This window comes from Phoxinus phoxinus (genome assembly GCF_949152265.1).
Source record: "Phoxinus phoxinus genome assembly, chromosome: 2".
Lineage (NCBI taxonomy): Eukaryota > Metazoa > Chordata > Actinopteri > Cypriniformes > Leuciscidae > Phoxinus > Phoxinus phoxinus.
In genome coordinates, this window is record NC_136877.1 from 28,293,308 (window position 1) to 28,316,403 (window position 23,096).

Sequence of the window (23,096 nt, forward strand, 5' to 3'; positions counted from 1 at the left end):
AGGGACAGCTTCCTCCGCAGCAGCAGCAGCAGCCTCAGGGACAGCTTCCTCCTCCGCAGCAGCAGCGGCCTCAGGGATAGCCTCCTCCTCCGCAGCAGCAGCGGCCTCAGGGACAGCTTCCTCCGCAGCAGCAGCAGCAGCCTCAGGGACAGCTTCCTCCTCCTCCGCAGCAGCAGCCTCAGGGACAGCCTCCTCCGCAGCAGCAGCAGCGGCCTCAGGGACAGCTTCCTCCTCCTCCGCAGCAGCAGCCTCAGGGACAGCTTCCTCCTCCTCCGCAGCAGCAGCCTCAGGGACAGCTTCCTCCTCCGCAGCAGCAGCGGATTCCAGGACATTGGGGGAATCGGGGGTCTTCCTCCTCCTCCGTCGCCTACGGCGGTGAGGTGCAGACTCTGAGCTGGGCTCTGGGGTCTGAGCGGTGTCTGGGCTGGGCAGCGATGGAGATTTCTCTGGGCTGGGCAGCGATGAAGCTTTCTCTGAGCTGGGCAGCGATGAAGCTTTCTCTGAGCTGGGCAGCGATGAAGCTTTCTCTGAGCTGGGCAGCGATGAAGCTTTCTCTGAGCTGGGCAGCGATGAAGCTTTCTCTGAGCTGGGCAGCGATGAAGCTTTCTCTGAGCTGGGCAGCGATGAAGCTTTCTCTGAGCTGGGCAGCGATGAAGCTTTCTCTGAGCTGGGCAGCGATGAAGCTTTCTCTGAGCTGGGCAGCGATGAAGCTTTCTCTGAGCTGGGCAGCGATGAAGCTTTCTCTGAGCTGGGCAGCGATGAAGCTTTCTCTGAGCTGGGCAGCGATGAAGCTTTCTCTGAGCTGGGCAGCGATGAAGCTTTCTCTGAGCTGGGCAGCGATGAAGCTTTCTCTGAGCTGGGCAGCGATGAAGCTTTCTCTGAGCTGGGCAGCGATGAAGCTTTCTCTGAGCTGGGCAGCGATGAAGCTTTCTCTGAGCTGGGCAGCGATGAAGCTTTCTCTGAGCTGGGCAGCGATGAAGCTTTCTCTGAGCTGGGCAGCGATGAAGCTTTCTCTGAGCTGGGCAGCGATGAAGCTTTCTCTGAGCTGGGCAGCGATGGTGCAGGTGAGGCTGGTGTATCCCATTGCACCCGAAAGTGGAGATACATCGTGAATCTCTGAAAATTCAATATCTCCAGCCCCCTCATCTCCCACCGGGGCAATGGGTCGTCCAAACAACGGTTCAAACAGTCTTTCAGGGTTGCATCGTCGTATTTTAAATTACGTGAACTTTCTAAAAAAGTCTGAGCAAACCCACTTATCTCTTGGCCATTCTGCTTCAAGGCCAACAGCTTCTGCAGTCTCTCCCTCCTCTCCTTCAGAGAAATGGGGAGAGAGGACGTGACACCTCGTCCTGCTGGATCCATTTCTGGTGTATCAATCTGTCACGACCGCTGGTGGAAAAAGCAGACTGGATCCAAGATGCAAAGACGAGGCTTTATTTTATAAGGATAATCCAAAACGTGGTCAGGGCAGGCAAGGGTCAAAATCCAACAGAGCAGAAGACAAAACAACAAACAGACTGGGAACAGGAGAAACTCGGCAAACAAACGCGGTGTGACGTAAAACATTGATACACACAGAACAAGAGACAAACAGGGCATTAAATACATGAATGACAAAGGGAAAACGAGAGACAGCTAGTGATTACAAACAGCAGACACCTGGGTGCGATTACACAGACAGAATTGTGGGAAATGGAGTTCTAGTGCATGACACCGGGGGAAAGAAGGACATCTAGTGGACACCCGGGGAAACATAACCAGACACCGTGACAGGGGTACTGTAGCCTTCTTGGCGGAATATACTATGGAATATACATCCTCTACGTCATCCATCAGGCTACGGGAAACTAGACACCCCCTATCGGTTTCGCAGCCGGAAGTAGCATATGCTAACGTGCACATAGTCTATTCCTACACAGTGTAGCTTTAAGTAGCTTTTATAAACTGCCAAAAACTTGGCAAAAAACAAAAAAACAATGGCACTGACATAAGATATGTTACTTTCAGTTAAAACAGCTAAACCATGCATTTTAGTCTTTAGTTTTTGTGATGAAACCACATTATAGAAAAGCTGCAACACATTCAACACTTCTAACACATAAGTACCCAGAATTTGGTGTGTAAGCACAAATGTCTTCGGTAAGACAGATCTACATATCAGAGGTCTGTTCAAACAATATGTTCAGCTTGAACAGATTAAAGGGCACCTATTATGGAATTTTGAAATGTACCTTTCATGTAGTGTGTAACATAGATCTAAGTGAACAAAAACATCCTGCAAAGTTTGAAATATGAAAGTGCACCGTATATAAAGTTATTGTCTTTCAAAAGTAAGAGTCGACTCTGAGTCATTTTTATGAATCGTTAGAAGACCGAAGCTTTTTCTCTGACTAGATGACGTCAACTTGTCAAGTTATTTGAATACGATACGCCCACTTATTGCGCTCCAAGGCCAGGGAAAACATCATGGCGACGAGACGCTGTGTTCTGAAGTGCGACTCAAAAGACACATTTTTCCATCTGCCCAAGGAAGAGCATTTGAAGACTAAGTGGCTACAATTCATATATACAACTATACCACAGAAGTATAGTACGAGCCTTGTGCTTTGTTCGCGCATTTTGACGACGACTGCTTTACCAACTTAAATGCAATCAAACTTGGATTCGCGAGCCGCTGATATTGAAGGAAGGTTCAGTTCCAAGTGTATTTGCATCAGCTTCCTCCTCCGTATCACAACCTGTAAGTGTTATTAATAATTATTTGTTGCTTTTATGTTTTATGTAGCATGCTTAATAATTATTTTGTTTGTTGTGTAAGCACCGTTTAGCTTCTAGGTTCAATGGCAATTGTATTGAGATATGTGAAGCGTTTGTCGTTTTTTTCGGAGTTGTCTTAAAGAATAGAGTAATACCTCGTAACGTAACTGCATTTTTTTTTGTAAAAACGTTATGTTTATGCATCGGGCTAATGCAAACAAAGACTGATTGTGCTTTTACAATATGAACTCTGGGCTATGCTCGCTAACATTAAATTCTTTATCTTATTTTTAGTTTTTTTACTACAAACTAAAGCAGTGGACTATAATCATTATTATAACAAAATTGAATTGATAAAAGCATCATTGTACTCCGTGTTAAACAATAAGTATTATCTCTGTAAACACTGCTGGGTCATCTGACCAATCAACGCAGATTAGCGTCGCGCAAAGGAGGGGTTTGGAAAGATGAGTCGTTGAACGAATCATTTGGGAGTCGGTGAGCAAATCAGGTAAAAATAAATGCATATTATACGACAACAAAAGTGTTTTTTGTCATTGCATGCATGTAAAACTGTTGTTGGGGACTCCCAAAACAACATTAGGAACATTTTAAATGTCATAATAGGTGCCCTTTAAGACTCACATCTCTGCAGAAATTCTCCTCTATCAGTGATAGTATATTCAGTCCAGCCCTGCTAACACATTGTATTACCGAGAAACCTTTCTGTCACGAAAGCCCTCAGATGTCCAATTCCAAGCCCCTGAGCAGTGGATGAGTGCTCAGTTTCATCCTTTCATCCTACTCTCTTTCATCTGTCCATGTGACAGACAGCAACATCGTGCCACAAAAGATGAGTGCACGTTTGGCTGTGTGTCAGCTTTGACTTGAGTTGACGAGCTCTGGAACTGATTGTGACACGGTTCTGCCAAGGATAAAACTTACTAGCTAAGAACATTGACGAAACCAGAAACTGCTGTCAGTGAAGTTTTGAAGATTTCCATGATTTTGGCCAGTATTTAGTCGTGTCAACAAGGAGCACAGCAATCAAGGTCGATATAGCTAAAGTAGCCAGTGATTACATTTACATGATTAATTTAGCTGATACTTCTATCTAACGCAACTTAATGCTACTGAGCAATGTTACAACATATATTAGCAAGATAGTATATGAAGATAGTATCATAGATGTTCTGTAATACAAAACTTTAATATTGGCTAGAAAGATACCAACTAGTACAGAGATGTAGGTGGCACAAAACAATAGTAAACGAGTAAATATTTGTATTTTTTGTGTGGTTTTTTTTACTACTTAAAAGTATAGTATAGTTCAAAAGTATGAGATTTGTTAATTTTTTTTTATGTTTCTCCTATGCTCCCCAAGGCTGCATTTATTTGATAAAAATGTTGGTCAGTAAAAACAGTAATACTGTGAAATATCACTACAATTTAAAATAGCTCTTTTCTATTTGAAAACATTTTAAAATGTGATTTATTTCTGTGATGTCAAGGCTGAATTTTCAGCATACTCCAGTATTCAGTGTCACATGATCCTTCAGAAATCAGTCTAATATGCTGATTTGATGCTCAAGAAACATTTCTTATTATTATCAATGTTGTACTGCTTAATATTTGTGATAAAATGTTTTCCAGAATCTTTGACGAATAGAAAGTTCAAACGAATAGCATTTATTTGAAATATAAATCTTCTACTGTAACCATGTAAGTCTTTATCACTTTTGATCAATTTAATAGTGAATCATTTCTGAATAAATGTTTAAAAAAATTATAGAAAAAAAAATAATACTTAGACTACCTTTTCAATGGTAGTCTAAGTATTTAGAAGAGATACACCTATGTTTTCATGTACTTCACGGTTTTGTTACAGTAGATAAAAGGGCGAAAGTTAAATAATTGGCAGTAAATAAACAGGTGAAGTGAGATGAAAAGTCAACAAGCTAATGTCATATCTAAAAAAAAATGTTAACAGACTAAAAGCTAACTTACTGACAGCCGATAAGAACTGAATAATTAAAAAGTCACGGAAGCTGGTAAACAATGAGATGTGTAATTAGAAAACAGACAATGGACTTGTGAACACAAACAATTTCAACAGTGAAAATGTATCTTACACTGTGGAAAAAGAAAACAATTAAATGAGATGCGTGATAAATAAGCACACAAGAGTGCTGGTAGAAAGGCAAACGAAAACAGGCAGGTAAAGAAAGAGAAGTGATACCTCTGTGGGCCAGCTTCTGAAGAACATTCCTCAAACGCTGCACTGCTGCTGGAGTCACGTCGTAAGTGTAGGGAACTGACCCCAAATAACTCTGACATCCACCAAACAGCCGATCTGCAAAATAAACACACACTTATAATAACCACATCATGTACATTAATCGCCATCTATTATAATAAAGAAAATAAATAAATGATCTTTATTATACTTTTACTATTATACCTCAAGGTATCTACCAAATAGTTTTCATACAAATCACTCTGATAAAAGACATGTTGTGCAAATATCAAATAATCAATAAATAATCAGGTATGACAATCACAATAAATTATTTATTGAGCTAAATTAAATTACATTTCTGCTAAATAAATATGCAAGAAACCATAATAGTCTAAATTGTTTAATGCAGTGTTGTTCCTCTAGATTGTGATAGTAACCATTATAACAGAAAACCTGCCCACCCATGTGAGGCTTGAAGGGGAAAGCACAACTGTTTGTGTCTACTGGCCATCAGTTTATTTTTTAAGACTGAAGTTTCTGCTTGGAGTCATAACAGCCACTGGGGTTTAGGGCATTTTCTTTCTTTCTTTCTTTCTTTCTTGACACTTTCGAGATAAGCACACAGGCCATCAGGAAACGCACCTATATGGAGAGACAAACACACATTATCTGGCCCCTTGTTTATCTCCCCATCACCAGGGACCCAGTGCCACTCAATAGTCTGTTGCTAGGCAACCCAAACCATGGCTCAGATTGGCTTCATAATTCAATGGCTATCTGGGCGAACAGGGAGGATGCAGGATATAGCCGTGGTCCTCACAAGGAATACTAATGACCACAAGTGTTCCTTCACCATGTAAGAGCATTTTTTATATATTTAAGTGCGCCATGACGTGATGAGCTCTGTCAGACGGTCAATACAATCTTCCTTATTGTTTTACTGCAAATAATTCCGCCATTGTAAATTCCAGACTGGCTCACTTAGTATATTCTGGGATTCATGTAGGTATTTAGCAGAATGATATTTGTCTAATATGTGAACATGAGCATGTTCAAACACAATAGGGAAGAGTGAGCGAGAATAAGAGCAACAAAAAAAGAATTCAATGCAATGAGAGGAACCAATCAAGAGAAAAATCATTTAAAACGAGACAACAAATAAAGCTTTAGTCTTCAAAAGCAGCTTCAGTTTACGCAGGCAAAACATTCTACTCTGCCTCCGTTTGATTTGGAGCCTGCCATGTCCAAACTTTTTACATACACACCAGACACATGACATAACCACCAGCGAACGGACCTTTTCACTGCCTCCGTGTCGGTTTCCATAGCAACCTCCCTCACTGTCGGGTGTCGGCTGCCTTTTTTTTTCTAGCCGTCTCTGGGAATAATCACACTCTAATTACAGTCATTGCACTCAAATATAGACTCGGCTGCGCTTTCTTCTATCCCACGATTCCTCGAGCTCTACACTGTACAACCATAAAACAGGGCCTTAGGGAAATAGAGTGAGTGGTTATATAAAATCTATCAGGCAGTTTGAATTATCAAACATGATACATTTGCTTCCCACTTGGTGGTAAATGATATGCTTCTAGAACTCTGCACTTTGTCACTCATTTGCAAAATGCTCTTTATACTGTTTAATAACAGCTCTGAGACCCCTGGCAGGTCCGTCGTCGAGAAAATCCTAGACCGCTCTATGATCACTATTGTGGCCATTATGTCCTTTGAAAGATCAGAGCTGAAGTGAAAATGAAGAATATAGATTGACATTTCACAACATTTGACCTTATTCAGAGAAGGTTTGTATCACTCAATATTCCTCTGTCATTTGATCAAATATCTGGCCACACACAGAGACAAATGTCTGGCCACACTGACCTTATACACAATCAAATCAATTATATCCAAATCATCCACATTTCTAAAACTGCTTAGTATGTTACTGAAAATGACTCAAATATTTCAAAGAAATAAATGATAATGTAAAAAAACAAAGATTGTAATAATTGTCATATTGGTAGAATTATGCTATAATCAACCAATAAACTTTTAAAAAGTACTTCAGTTATTGGCGGACACAGTATCACACTTATATAATATTAAATGATGAAATTTCAATATAAATAATATATTTCTCTCTCTCATTGTGTTAAACATGACAACACGTAATTCAACACAAAAACCTTAATGTGCTGTAATTCTTGTGATCTACCACCAGGAGGAGACTTAACAAGCAAAAAAGGAAACTGTTACGCTCCTGTTGCAAGTTCACAGCACAGCCATCCTATTGGGAAATGGATGTGTTTAACAGGTCTATATGAGCTGTCTACATGCATTATTAAAGATGATGGCTCAAATTATATTAATATATATAATATAATGATATATACAGTTATAGGTGGCTTATTTTCTGTGAGACTCATTAGCCACGTAAATAACTAAACGTTTAACAAAGTGCCTTAAATGGCATCTGACTTGAACCCCATAGAAAATCTCTGGTGGGATTTGAAGAAGGCGGATGCAACATGCAAACTATTGAACTGGAGGCTACTGGTCATGAGGAATGGGCTAAGATTACTCAGAAACGTTCCCAGAAGCTGGTGTCTGGTTATACATCTCCTTTGCAGCAGGTCATAACAGCAAAAGGGGTTCTACTAAATACTAAAAATGCTTGCCATGTAGGGGTTGAATAATTTTGAGACCGCAGAAGACCGCATTTTCAGTTGAATTTGGGGAAACCACTTGAAACAATTGTTGTGTTGAGCTATTTTTTCAATGACTTTTGTTTGATTTGTTAATTGCAAACAGCTGAAAGTCTGTAAATTTGGCCAATAAACCTGATTTGCAATTATTCAATATTGAATAATTTAGATCATAACTGTATATAATAATAAAGTGATTTTACAAAGAGCAATTTTAATTGATTTTCAATTGATTTTTGTTGTTGAATGTATACATATAACTAAACTACTGAAAGAAAGGACTAGACATAATTCAAAATAAATAATTTCAATTGCATTCTAAAAATAGTTCCGTAAAACACATTTCTTACTAAGACAAGAGGCCAGTTGTTGATATTGGCATCACACTAACTGGTGGATCTGGGATCGATGTGCACAGCCAAATGAAATAGAGAACTATTTTGGGCAAATTACTCTATATACAAAAATAACTGAACAGACTGAGCAAGAAAGCAGACGGCATTTTAAATCATTCGCTGAAACTACTGAACTGAAACTAGGAAAAATGCAAATCATAGTAACTAGAAAACTTATATTCTACTATGTCACACTTCTGTGCACATACATAAAAGATATCTAGATACCGGTATGTAGTCTGCCAGTGCATTTGGCGAAGGCAGAACAGAGAAAAGTGAGACATTAAACTTCTGTCTCATATCTAAGATTTTCTATTTTTTTGAGGCAGTGGCATTAAAAGTAAATTGTCGACACCAGACTTGCTAAAAGGATTTCTTTTCTCATATACTCCGTTTCCCCATGAGTACACAGATTATAAAGCACTTCTTTGGGGAAAAGACAGGACAATATTACAGCACAGTGTGTTTAACCTTGTCTTTGCCTTTCCAGTCAGTTGAGGTCATTGGATCTGCTTTACTCAGACATCTTTAATAGAGTAAAATATAAAACTATTGAAATGTCTCCTGTCCTCCTCTCAAGTTATGATTCTTAGCTTATCACATTAAACCCATATTCAACCGAGAAGCCGTCACAAGATGCGCGAGGATCTGAAATGAATTGCTGTAATATAGCCAGAGATTCACAAATAACAATAACTCATGACTTCCTCCTCGATGTTTGTTTCAATAAGAGAGCAGGTCGTGAGGATGCAAACGGAGCTCTTGGGAGTGAGGCAGTGAAGCATGTCTCCCATTGACAATGCTGAGGCAATTATTCTAATCGATGAAACAAGTGAAACACGATGTTGCAACCAAATCGATAGTAATTCAGATTTTTTTTTCCCCTGAATTCCTTTTCCCTGTCTGCTGGTCAATCGAGGTCTAGTGTATAAGTCATGAGATGGGCAGATAATGACAGAACAGGAGACTGCGGTTGTGTGTGAGAGACAACAGCCACAATGAACAACAGAGAGCTTGAAAATTATTCAGATACCCAGTCAGCTGTTCAAAGATGTTAACACCATTACTATAATGAGTCTCAGACAGACCACACGGATCGCCGCAGAAAATCGATTTCACCGCGCAGAGTGATACTAATGAAGATAAAGAACAGCTGGTGCCACAGAAGAGGAGTCCATTTTTGCACCATTAAGAAGCACAGATTCAGTAGATTATCTGGATTTGTTGAGGCCTTCGTTCATTGAGGCAATTAGTTCATTTGCAGATCTCACTGAAAGTTAAGCCAATACAACATGGTTACTAAGACATTATGTACCTTATCGGCAATGCAATATATTTGAACGATATGGAGTCTTTGATGGCAGATGTCGATGCTGATATCAGGGTGGTCGATGGCTGATATAAAGCCGGCATGAATTATATCACACCATTTCTTTAAAGATATACAGCATGCTGCATGAAATGTATATTTATTTACATACGCCTAATATAAAAAAATCAACAATATTTTAATAATTGATATAAAGATATGACAACATATTCATGCTTGTCTCACCAGGAAAGCAAACTCCTATGAAGGAGCACTACAAATAGGGGTATTGGTGTTATTTGTTTATGAAGTGGTTTTTCAGTGTTATTCTAGATGAAAGCCAAAATTACTCAAGCTAAGACAGAACGTACAAAATAGGTTCCTTCTAACGATCAGATCCAAAGGTCTTTTGCCTTTTACTAATTAGAAATACATCTCTGTTCTTCAAACAGGTAGTATAATCACCATAATGATTCCCCTTACTAACATTTCATTTCACCAGCATGGAATACAATATGCGGTTTAATTTGTTCAATCAGTTTTTCCTTTTCTGTTTCTTGTGTTGTCCCATTTCTGCATGCTTAACTGAACATTTGTCAATTTTAAAATAGATATGGCACTTTATGAGGACTTTTGTTCACACATCAGAGGGAGAGCTTAGGTTACAATACAGTAAGCCAATAATACCAAAATAAGCTTGGCTTCTTGTTTCCAATAGAACACAGCTCATATTTCAATTACTAAAATGTTAAACCATGAATTTTGCATGTTTTGTACTAAGAGAAAATAAACATGAAAACATTCATTGTTCATGCATCAACTTTCGGGAGAAATTTCAAACCATTTCAAAGTATTTTTCAGAATTTAATAGTTTTCATGCAACATGACCTGGGGCCTCATTTATAAAACTTTGCGTAGGATTTGCGTCAGAAGTGGCGTACGGATGAAACATAGGACGTGCGTACGCACAGAAATATTCGGATTTATAAAACCGTGCGCACGCACATCCTACGCAGTTTTCCCTTAATAAATCACAATCAATTCTAAATGTAGCGCAGCTTTTGCGGCTTCATGTCACCCCCATAGTTGCCCATAAATAGTCCGTGAAACGCCCACAAGTTAATATTCATCGATTGCGAAATCATGGCAAACACAGAGAGGAAATCAAAAAAACGTAACTTCACTCAATGTGAAGTAGAAGTTATCGTTGGCGAGGTGGAAAAGAGGAGAAACATGTTGTTTGGAGGGCACTGTGTGGGCATTACTAATGCCAAAAAGGCACTTGAGTGGCAAAAGGTTGCAGACGCCGTTAATGCTGTAGCCTCACAACCTCGGACCGTGGCCGAAACAAAAAAGAAATGTTCGGACAAGATCAGCCATTGTGCGTCATTACGCATTGCGATGGGCATTTTATTTCCATCCATTTAATTGCATCTGACAAGCTACCGATGTCGGTTATAATCTACGTGGAGATGGGAAATAGTTCAGTGCAAATGTAATTTCTTGCAGCTTTCTGAATGGTTGTTTATCAAATAATAAAACAAACTAAAGGCATAGCCTATGCATGAATACCATGATTCCGTAGCTGATGAAGAAATTTTTACTATGAAAACAACTTTCCCCAGTGGACAATCAATCCATCTATTTATCTATATATCTATCTATCTACCTATCTATCTATATGTCTGTCTATCTAATTGCATCTATATCTGCTCTGCCAGATGGACATTGACGAGAATATCAGTTTTGTACATTATTTCGTTCTGTTTACCATATTATTTATGAGGATGATTTGCATAACATGCCAATATTATTGCAGAACATATTTCACTTTTCTTTTTGCAAATATGTGTTAATTTGCATTTCTGTTGTAATTTTCGTTTGATTTTGTTTGTTTTACACTGCAGATCGAGAATGGGTGTTCGTGTAGGCTGTTAATTGTAAGACTTGTTTTGTGAAGTCTTCATGTTATTTATGAGAGGCAGTATTGCCATTTCTTTTACACAACGGTCTACAGTTTCAAACACTTTCACGTGTTTCTGGGTTTATGAGCTTTTCTGCCGACGGTGTCGCCATTTCTCATTTCACCCGTTTTTGTGCGTACGCCTGGGTCAGAGCTTGCGTGAAGGACCGCACATTTTCCTGTGAAGTTTGCTTTTTATAAATACCAATTATTGCGTAGAGAGCGGCGTACGCCTTCTTTTGTGCGTACGCAACATTTATAAATGAGGCCCCTGGACACTACAAAAACGTTAGGTAGAATTACACAAAATTTTTCACTTTTGGAACTTTTACATGATCATCATAAACTTTTTTCAATGAGTTTATTAAGTCTAGTGTTGATTATTTTTATGATCAAAGCCATAGTGAAAATGGCATTGGATGCTTTTTCAGGATCTTACAATACCCCATTCTTCAGCAATTATGCTTCCAACACAACAGACACTGGTCTAATGAAAGGAAACAAGGTTTTAAAGATAAACTTCAGAGTACAGAGAATGTCAAGTGGTTTGGCACTAGTCTGTCAGTCTGTGAAAATACACATACAAACTGCTCCTGTCCAAACAGAAAAAGTTAGATTGTCTAAGCAGATAATGACTTGCATTCTAATCTTGAAAATACAGAGTGTCCTGTGTAGGCTTATAGTTACAGTCTGCTAGACATTTTTGATCTTTTTTGAATGATCAATTGTCTCTAGGAAGAGTCGTCTAATAGGTCAAGGACTAATTGGCAGCTTTTCTGCAAGTTTATTCAGTTTCAGAAAACCCTGGGCAACCATGGTCAAACCATCAGTCGCTTACCCTTTACAGAGACAGGTTTAGCTTGTTTAACTCTTATCTATTTAATTGTATATGTAAATAATGGCCTCTATAAATGTGATCGCCTGTCCCTTAAATTGTCCTGTTAGTTTATCCTGCTTTCTTCTTTTGAATTATTTCACTTGTCAACTTTTTTTAATACCATTATAACAATGCAAGCCAGAAATATTGTATTTGGCAGGCAGTTTGATGTGAAATAAGGGAGAGGAAATTTGTTAGCACACAGCATGTCCTCAAACACATACGAATTGTGTGTCTAATTTTACTTTAGCCTTTTTAACATTACATATTAATATAATGCCCCTTGATACTGAAGCATTTTCAAAAACTAGACTCTACTTTATGGATGATCTCAATCTGTAATTATCATTCAGAGTAGAAGAGATCACAGAGGATCAATAGCTGGCAGCTAAACAAGAACAAATAAATCAAAACTGAAATGCTTTTAAAAGAATATGTTCTGGCTCATATTTCTGCCTCTTTTCCAGCATTACTGGGGAACTGACATGCCATTTATTATGTTATCTGGAAGCCAATTCATGTGCATTGTGGAATTTGTTTTTAGTGATTAATAATAAAATCATTGACTGCATTCAATCAATTCAAGCAGCATACGATAGAAATTCCACTACATCTAACAACAATGATGGTAGGGATGCACCGATATGAACATTTTATTTTAACGGATAGAAACAGAATATCAACCAAAAAATCCAGAAAAACACACATTATATATAGGTTATAAAATTTGCATTTCAGTGAGTGAAATGATTTGATCATTTGAACCCCAAGCCAAAATTTAGAACTGCTTCTTCTTGAGCCACTCTTTTGTTGCCTTGGCGGTATGTTTTGGGTCATTGTCATTCTGGAAGACCCATCCAAGACCCATCTTCAGTGTTCTGGCTGAGGGAAGGAGGTTCTCGTCCAAGATTTTACGGTGCATCCATATGGTGAAGTCGTCCTGTACCCTTAGCAGAGAAACAGCCCCAGAGCATAATGTTTCCACCTCCGTGCTTGACTGTAGGGATGGTGTTTTTGGGGGTCATAGTCAGCATTTCTCTTCCTCCAAATATGATGAGTTGAGTTGATGCCAAAGAGCTCAATTTTGGTCTCATCTGACTACAGCACTTTCTCCCAAGGCTTCTCTCAGAATCATTCAGTTGTTCATTGGAAAATTTAACACAGGCCTGTACATGTGCCTTCTTGACCAGGTGCTCAAGTGCACCTTGTGGGTGCATTAGTTCTGGGCTGATCCCTCACCTTTCTCATGATCATCCGTGCCCCATGAGAAGAGATCTTGCACGGAGCTCCAGACCGAGGGCGATTGGTTATTTTGTATTTCTTCCATTTCCGAATAATGGCACCATCTCCTTCTCACCCATTCCAGCCTTGTACAGGTCTACAATCTTGTCCCTGATGTTCTTTGACAGCTCTTTGGTCTTGCCCATGCGGTGGAGAGGTTGGAATGGAAGATAGAAATTCTGTGGACAGGTTTCTTTTATACACATTACAAGCTGACATTAGGAGTACTTTCTTAACCCTCTGGGGTTGGCAAACGCGCCGGCGCGTTTTGCTGTTTTTTTTTTTTACATAGCAGCAACATAGACTTAAAATACTCTGTCATTTATGGTCATACAGACTTAATAAATATGAAAAAATAATCTGTGAGATGTCTACTTTTGTATGTGTCCACTTACAATCAAAACAAAACGTTGTGCTTTTGTAAAATAAAGAGAAAAAAAATAGGGTGTGCTTTCAATTATGCCTCTCCGTCTCGTGAACTTTTTTTTCTTGAGCACGTCTCTAAACATAAACATAACTCAGCGAATACTTGTCACACATTTATGAGCTATATATCTTTATAAACATTTACTGTAAGTGTGTACTTTTAAATGACCTGATTCAAAAAGAAAACAAATATTATCTGTTTAAGTAATTTGTATAAAACCAACAAGATATCTAGTTTCTCAAACCCTTGCTCATTAGTTTTAATGTGACCACACCCACACGCGCAAAACATATAGACATGCAAATCGTCCACGCGTCATGCGAACGCGCTCACTACCTCAACAACAAAGCACCTAACTTCATCAGTCCTCTGCTGTTCGTCGAGTTTGGAAGACGCGCTAGCTGTGACCTTATTAGATTTACATCCGAAGAAGAAGAACGCGATTTGAAGACAAATATTTTAAGGTAAGAAATAATTCTGAATTATATTAGTTAGTGTTATTGTTGCATAAACTTCACATTCAGCGGCTCCATCGCTTCAGTAAATGTTCTAAATGTTGAGTCGCGCTGTCTGTTTGAAAAGCAAAACGCATGTTTTTACTCCAAACTAGGGCTGCAACTAACGATTATTTTAATAATCGATTAATCTGTCGATTATTTTTTCGATTAATCGATTAATCGGATAAAAAATAAATAAAAAAAAAACATTCATTCCCAACCCTTTATTCAAAAACAGAACTGACAGTGCAAATTTACAGTGCAAAAAAATCTTCAGAAAGTGGTCGTGGAAACAGGTCGCTCCTTGATACCCTATCAAGGAGCGACCTGTTTCCACGACCACTTTCTGAAGATTTTCCACGACCACTTTCTGAAGATTCTGAAGATGCACCGATACCATTTTTTCAGAACCGATCCGATCCGATACCAAAAATTCTGAGTATCGACCGATACCAATCCGATACCAGGGCAGTTTTTTTTATAAATCAAGTAGAATTTCTATAACTATGTGTGTTGAACTGATAATCACTATTTTGTGAGTTAAACACAATCTACTTAATACAGACAACTTCATTACAAAGAAAAACAACAAATCAAAAAAAATATGACCATAATCTATGACAAAAAATGCTATTATAAACTAGAATAGTGGATAATTAAGCAGTAAAATTTAGTCTAGAAAAATCACAAGTGCAGAATAATTGTATTAAATCTGACCATGAAAAAACAATTAGTGAGGAACAAATATGAGAATAAGTGTAACACTAAATCTGGTAAAACGTTACATATTGCTCTTTGTATTGTTGTAAAATACATTCATGAAAAACAAGATAACAAAAATCAAAAAGATTAATTATTTTATAGCCTACTATAAAATTGAGACATGTTTTAAATGTATAGCACAGCGGTTTAATGAGGCAGCAACATGATGGATAGTACAGAACTAGAAAGGCTATTAATAATCGTTCATTGCGTCGCTGTATTATGATATGAAAGGCCCCAATACAGTGCGGCACACAGCGCTTATGCGCATCGCGAGCGCAGAATGACGCGCTTGAAGCAACATGAGTCACAGCGCAGCGCTTCGAGTCCGCATTGAAAAGTCCGCATTGAAAAGTTCAAATCACAAAGGAAAGACATATTGATGCGTAGTGTATTATACAGTATCTATCTATGCAATAGTTTATTAAGCATTTTCTTTTAACAGTTTTAAATATCAGTTACTGTGCGCGTGAAGAACAGTTAAGCCCCTTTCACACAGAGATTCCGGAAAATACACGGATAAAGTGACCCGGGATTTGACCCGGGTTCGTTTGAAAATGGTTCATTCACACTGCCAGTGATTTGCCGGAATCAGAGAGCGCGTTCACACACAACCCGGGTATGTCCCGGATAGACGCGTGACGTTATGATGTGACGTATAAGGTACGCACGCTCGATCATTTTTTTTCGGATTCGGTCGTACACTAACGCATCACGTACCGTTCCACAAAGCTGGCGAACGATCTCAGCTTCGGCGCGGATTGCAAGGAGCTCTCGGGTCTCTGCTTCAGTCCAGTTTGCAGACATCTTTTCGTTCTTTCTTGTATCGATGACGAACACAAACTTTCTTCTAACAGAGTAACAGAGTCGCACGATAACTACGTCATTGCGAAGGCTCGTGGATCATCACTACGACACACCCCTTACGGCATTTGTCCTGGCTTTTGTTCACACAGCGCGCGTTCCGGGTCTGAACACGGCAATGTTACTAGGTCCCCAACCCGGCATCGATCCCGGCATTAAACCCGGGTCGTGTTTGCGTTCACACAGAAGGCGTTCCGGCAATTTGCCGGCAATTTGCCGGGTTCAAAGTGCTGTGTGAATGGGGCTTTATAGTGCTCTGACTCTACTGCAGTGTTGAGAGACACCCGGTAGAAAGTAGTTAAGGTACAGCAATAAAGTCCAGCAAGATAAAGTTGTTTAATACAAAACCATAGATCAAGTATAATTATAGTAGCCTAACATTAAATCATCTTGGAGAGTTTTTCATCGTGTTGACTCGTAACCGAACGCGACGCGCTGCTTGATGCTGAATGGAGAATGACTGACAGCCGCAGCGGAGGGAAAAGTGTACGTGATCTTGAATTTAATGACTTAAATATGAATTTCTATCTCGCATTATACTATATAATGGCTTCAGAACACTTATAATATAGTGCACGACAACTTTATGATGCTTTATAATGTTTTTGTCCCTTTTGTGGGGCTTAACAATAGCACAGAATATACGCACAAATTTTTTTTACATCTCCGTGTCGCGCGACACAACGAATCGATAATGAAATTCGTTGCCAACTATTTTAATAATCGATTTTTATCGATTTTATCGATTCGTTGTTGCAGCCCTACTCCAAACACATTTCATAACGTCATAACGATTGTAAACATTTGCTCCATCGCTTCAGTAAATGTTCTCTAACCCAATATTACAAATCTAAAAATGTATTCCCAGAATCGTGCAGCCCTAAAGTTTATCTTGATATCACTATGGTCACAGTTTTTTTCTTTTTTTTTTACAGGGACCAGATGAGAGACCACTGATGGAGGGTGTGATCAGTGTGTTCAATAATGTGCTTTTTTGTCCTTTGCTGTGTATCTTTGGATTATGTTGTGTTGTAAATAAATCCCAAAAATCAAAAAGCCATTCTTTTTTTAAATGCAGTCATTCTTTGTGCAAGGTTCCTCATAATGATATGGCCTGAGAGCTCCTAAGAGGGCCATTATGGGAGGGTCTTTGTCTTTCTCAGGTGTGAAACACTTAATATGCATGGTTTGTTCACACCTCCTCGCATACAACTTTCTTACACAAAACATGTCTTACAAATTTTAAATCAGTTATATTGTTTTATCTGAATGAGTATGCAGGATGATTTTCACATAGTTTTGAAGCAAATATTCTAGGCTACGTGATACAATTTTCAAAAGTCTTGTGAAGAAATAATCAGTATGGTTACTATGACCTTATTTAAGTGACAATCTTTTTTTTTCTTTGTCACAAACCACGCATAAACATCATTATCTCAAAACTACAAACTTTTACATACATGCTGCTGATATACTATTGTAGCAGAGTTTGTTCTGAATACAGTGAAATAAGACTTTAGCCATGAAAATGTCACCAGTAACAGAAATAAGCGCAAATGTCAGAGCATGTCAGAACACCTCCAGGACCCAGAAAACCCCTAAGACCCCAGAGGGTTAAAGTGACAGGACTAATCTGTGTTTCACATGGGCACATAACCAATCTGTGGGATGCAGAATTCTTGCTGGTTGCTAGGAGATCAAATACTTATTTCACTCGATCAAATGCTAATACATTTATAACCTTTATATAATGTGTTTTTTCTGGATTTTTTGGTTGATATTCTGTCTCTATCCGTTAAAATAAACCTACCATAAAATTATAGATCCTTCATTTCTTTGTAAGTGGGCAAACTTACAAAATCATCAGGGGATCAAGTAAGTATTTTATCCACTGTAAGTTTTAAATTTAAAGTTACATACCTAAGACCAACTTTCTTTATAAAATAAAAAAAAGCCTAAATAATGCACACAAGTCACTGGACAACCAATGACATTAAAGTGCTACTGAAATAAGGTTTTTTATTATGTCCACATAATCCTTTCAGTGTGTAAGTCCTTGATAATCATATATTATACAATAATGCTCTCTCACAAGCACATCCTCAGAGTTAATATAGAAACTACTGTCAAGTGCATATCCACAGTAGTCAACATTGGTGCAATCTTCTATCTCAAATGTAAATCAAGCACACAGTATGAAGGACTGCGACGTGACAATAAAATATACACACTCACATACCACATGGTTCTCTTAAACACTTCCTAGACTCACAGAGCCAGACTTTTGACTACCGGTGTAAAGTCTGGAATCTGGTCCACTTCACAACTTATTCTAGCCAAGAACCACCCACTAAAGATAAGAACAAACCATCTCACTGTTATAACAAGCAAATAATCAGAGATGGCTTCATTTTCACAAGGCGTTTAGCGGAAGGTGAATCTGAAGCAGACTGAAATCACAATAATAGAACCGACAGGCAAAAGTGGTTGATGGCACAGCGGTCTCTGTGAATGTTTGTACAGACATTGCAAAAAAAAATTGCTGAAAAATGTATATAGCCTATAGTGCAAAAGCACAGATTACTTAAATGAACGGTAAAATACAATTGAGCTCATGAAAATCCAGATTATTTGCTAATAATCTTGATCTACCAAACATTTGATATCACAAACCTCAAAAACTCAGGTGAATCCAAACGATTAGGTCTTCCTCAAAGTGCGTAATGTAGCATCCCAGACCTTTTAAAAACAGTAGTCACATAACTTGTGTGAAAAACTAATATTGTCAATCCAGAGCTAATGTCCTCACAGCTGAAATGTTTAACTGTTGTAGCTTATCCATGTTATGTGGACGAAACAGATGCTGAACACAGTCAAACATGCCATTGGAGAAGCGTCTGTTTAACGTCTGGTTAAACGATTCGGTCACTGATTTCGGCCCTCCAAAACCATTTCGGTAGCCAAAATGTTGGTGCATCCCTCAGGGCTCCAGACTTTATGGAGACTTAACTTTTCCACTGGATGCACTGGTGCTACCAACTTTCTAAGTTGGTCGCACCAGCACATGATTAGGTCGCACCTTTTTTTCTTCTTTTTTTTGCTACAACATAGATTAATCAATGCATGCTGATGAATAGTTGTCTCAATCTTTTCAATTTAATATGACTTACAAGTCTATTAGGAATTCAGGAAATTTAGGAATTATGCACAGTTACTTCCTGGTTTTCAATAAGCCAGCTCGAGCATTTCCGGTGAACATTCTGTTCACTGTACATCCACACAAAACCATCCACTATGGTTGACTTTTTAATGTTGTATTTATATTTTAATGCCGTTATCACACTTACCTAATTTGCCAATAAAGCAGTTTTATTGATTGCAATAAAGACTTTAAGCTAATGTGAACGTTGGAATAAGAAACGCGATGCCTGTAATTGGACACGTACACGCAAAAAAAATTCAGCACTTCACATTTTATTTTGAACGTGATGACCAAAAACTATATACCAATAAATATTATAAAATCACTAGGTTTAAAAATAAACTGTCAAAGTGAAGTATCAGGTATTCACAAAAGTCTCATGAAAAACAATAACTGTCAGTCAGTGCAGCGCTGCCAGCACAAGCTCACTGATTTCAGCACACTTGTGAAAACTCTAGTTTTGTTCAATAAATGTAACTAAAGCACTCACTAACCTTTTTCGTTTTCAAACGAAAGTGTGAATGATAATCGAATTTATCTGAGGAACACGTCTTTTTTTTATGTCGTCTTACATTTGAATAACTAAATGAATGCTAGGTCTGACTATTTAAGTGACTATATTCTGATTATAAACTAAGTATTAAAATATGTATGCTGTTAAATCTACCTCAGGACATTGAAGGTACCGACACACCAGCAAGTGACATTTCACCGGAGGTTTTCCAGCTGGCTAATATGAAAAGTTTTAAAGAATGCTCCGTGCATATACTGTAGTCCATTGACGCGTTTCATCATCAGTGTGCAATCAATGCGCGTGTACGTTTTCTCTCTAGCAGTTAATAAACAAGTCTTGCGGAAGAACACAGTAGACGGAGCTACTTCTCTCTGTTAATGTCTATGGCGAGTCACGCAGGCACTGTGCTCCTCCGTAGCGCAGCCAACTCCGATCTAAAATAGTCAGAATATAGAACACTTATTATAGGCGTACCGTAGTGATTCAGGATAAGACAAAAACACGGTTTGGAATATGGATTCATGATGTACTCGTTCATTATATAAATTCTGTTCATTTTGAACACAAAAAGTTAAGGACTGCAGCAGTTACGGATAAAACGGCGTTCTGTTGAGCACGCGCAAATTTAACTGCGTGCATGACCATGCACTCGCACAAATGCGACCACATCAAATTCTAACTCACACATTGTCAAAAAATGGTTGCATATGCGACCATTTTGGTCGCAGTCTGGAACCCTGTCCCTACTTATAACGAGAGGATTTGCAAGAGTGCAGAACTCAGCACTGGACAAAAACTCTGGCATTTTGGGCATTTAAACACCTCTGATTGTCCATTGTTATCAAGAAATCAACAGATATGTTTGTGATTGGCTACATTGCTCAACGTTGCAAAAACATATTGTAAATAGAAACCTTTGACGCTCTCAAGAGCGCAAACACCATCTCTTTTGCTAATATGTTATTATAATGGAGAAAACTGATGCTAGACCAGCAGTTATGGGCAGCTTTCCCCTCTAAAAGCAATCACAAGCAGCAGCAGTCAGTGGTTTGAGCCAGAACATTCCACGCTAGTCTCAAGTCTGTGGCCAAAGGAAGGCTAAGCCTAGCCCTAGGCTATGTGTACTTGCTTGACACACTTCATTTGTGTTTCAAAGGTGAAAGAAAGTTTCATGGGTTTGGAACAACATGAAGAAGACTAAAGGATGACTGAGTTTTCATTTTTGTTAGAAGTAACACTAAGGACTCGCTGACAAACTACTGCAAAAAAAGCACTGAATGTCCTCATGTCAAATCTGTTCGTGCACTGTCTAGATTATTAATTGAATTGTCAGACTGTACCACCTCTTTCAGACAGATGACTGGTCCTAACAGTCCTCCGGAGCTCCACAACTCCTGTGTGTTTCTGTAATTTTTTCTGCTGCAGGCTGTTCTCACCTGTGCCAGAATACTGGGTCCAGCACCAGCTTCCTGTCTCCAGACCGCTCTTCATTGTCAACGGAGGAGTCATCTGTGAATATCTGAGGTGGCATGAGCAGCTATTGTGTAGAGATTAAACAGGGACTGAGACAGGACAATTTCCTGAAGTGCCACAATATTATCTGACAGTAAGGTGCTGCAGAATAGCCCCCAGGGAGTGATTCCCACTCTACTCCAGCGTCTCAGGGTGCTGAAGAGGTAGTGAAGGGGCCCATCCATTAAAAATAAACAAAGCTTGTCACTCCAAATCATTCACACGAGAACAGCTTGTGCAACAACACAAAACCAGAGAAGGAGAAAGAAACCAAGGGGAGATAAAAGTCCCCTGACAGTCCTTGGCATATTTCTTTCATAAGTCCTGAGGTTTGACAGCACTCCCTGAGTACTTGGGTTTTCACTCTTCACTGCATTTGTTTAATTGAAGTGAATGACTTGGTGCTTATCTTGTCTGGGCTCCAAAAGTGTTCCACGTCACGAGAAAATCATCACACACGGGGTTCCAAATACACCATCGCACAAATTAAAGAATTTAACCTTTGAATTGAATTTGAACTGACCAAATTTGTAGGTATCATAAACTATTTTGGTCAATGCACTGTGCTTCTTTGGTACGGAGTCAACAAAATACATCAAACCGTCAGAACTTTCAGTATCTGCCAATATCCATAGCTATAGGACGCTGACATCTTGGAGCCTGAGTCTGCGCCGTATTGAGCATGAAGTGTAGCCGCGGTATCAAGTCCCCGCCACACTCGTGCAGAATCGTTTAGTGCAGTTTACTGCAGAACAACTCATTATGTCGGTGTGAAATAAACAGTTATGGAAATGTAGAAATTAAAGTTTAAGCTCCAATCTCCTCCTGAAGATCATGCATAAAGTCTGTTAGTGCCTCGATGGTGCCTGTCAATCATGACTTCACACCCTTGTTTTCAAATCAAAACTAACAAAAACGAAAAGAAAAAAACCCTAAAAAGACAGAAACCATCTTTGGAAAAAAATATTTGAAGGTTAATTTGATTGTTTAGTTTGTCTCACGTCCCATTAGATTACATGGAGAGGGCGGGGTTTATAACTTTTACTGCTTCGAGCCACATGGGGGAGATCGAAACATTTTGGCTTCACTTTTCAGGACTTGTGAAGCATACTTGTTGATGACGTGTTTACTTGCACGAGGGAGAGACAATGGGTGTTTCTCAAACGGAAGGCTGCATATCTCGGCTACCATGTCATCAAACATCGCTGAAGGCCATCTCAATTTTAAGGATCCTTGAAAGGCAGCCTCCATTTCTCGTCCTTCAGTCGGCCTGTTTTAACGGACGCATCATATGTATCCTTCGTGGCCTAAAATCACACACAATCCTTTGCTCACATTCAAATTCACAAAAATAAATGTTTTCGGACATAAAAGCATAGATGTTATCTTTTGTCATGCTATAAATTAATCACTTAACACTAAACTGACAATAATGTAAGCCACTGGGAGACCACAGACAACTGTCATTTACTGTATTGCATTACTAGAAAGCCAGTTAACTTAATATAAAGATTTGTAACACAAAGTATATTCCAAAATTAAGTTTTGATGGTATTTTTGTGCCATGACCGTGGGGGCGGGAACATGTGTGACATAGCCATGCACTCTTAAGCCCCGTTCACACCGCCAGCTACACGCAGCGACAAAGCGACAAGATCCCATTCATTTCAATGGAGCGCTGGCGACTTCCGGCGACACGAGCGACAGTGACCGTTGGCGACAGAATGTGGGCATGTCAAGCGACAGGAGACAAGCGACAAAAGTTCTGAAATGTCAACTTTATGCAAAT

General features: G+C 39.0%; 1 protein-coding gene across 2 annotated transcripts in view; it reads right to left on the bottom strand.

The window, feature by feature from the left end:
• ptprn2 (protein tyrosine phosphatase receptor type N2) overlaps positions 1-23,096 on the bottom strand; it is a 263,055-nt gene that overhangs the window by 151,317 nt on the left and 88,642 nt on the right. For both annotated transcript variants that reach the window (XM_079604877.1, XM_079604878.1), the window contains exon 3: positions 5,000-5,113. In XM_079604877.1, the coding sequence (XP_079461003.1) occupies positions 5,000-5,113 (114 nt within the window). The remainder of the gene's footprint in view (positions 1-4,999; positions 5,114-23,096) is intronic.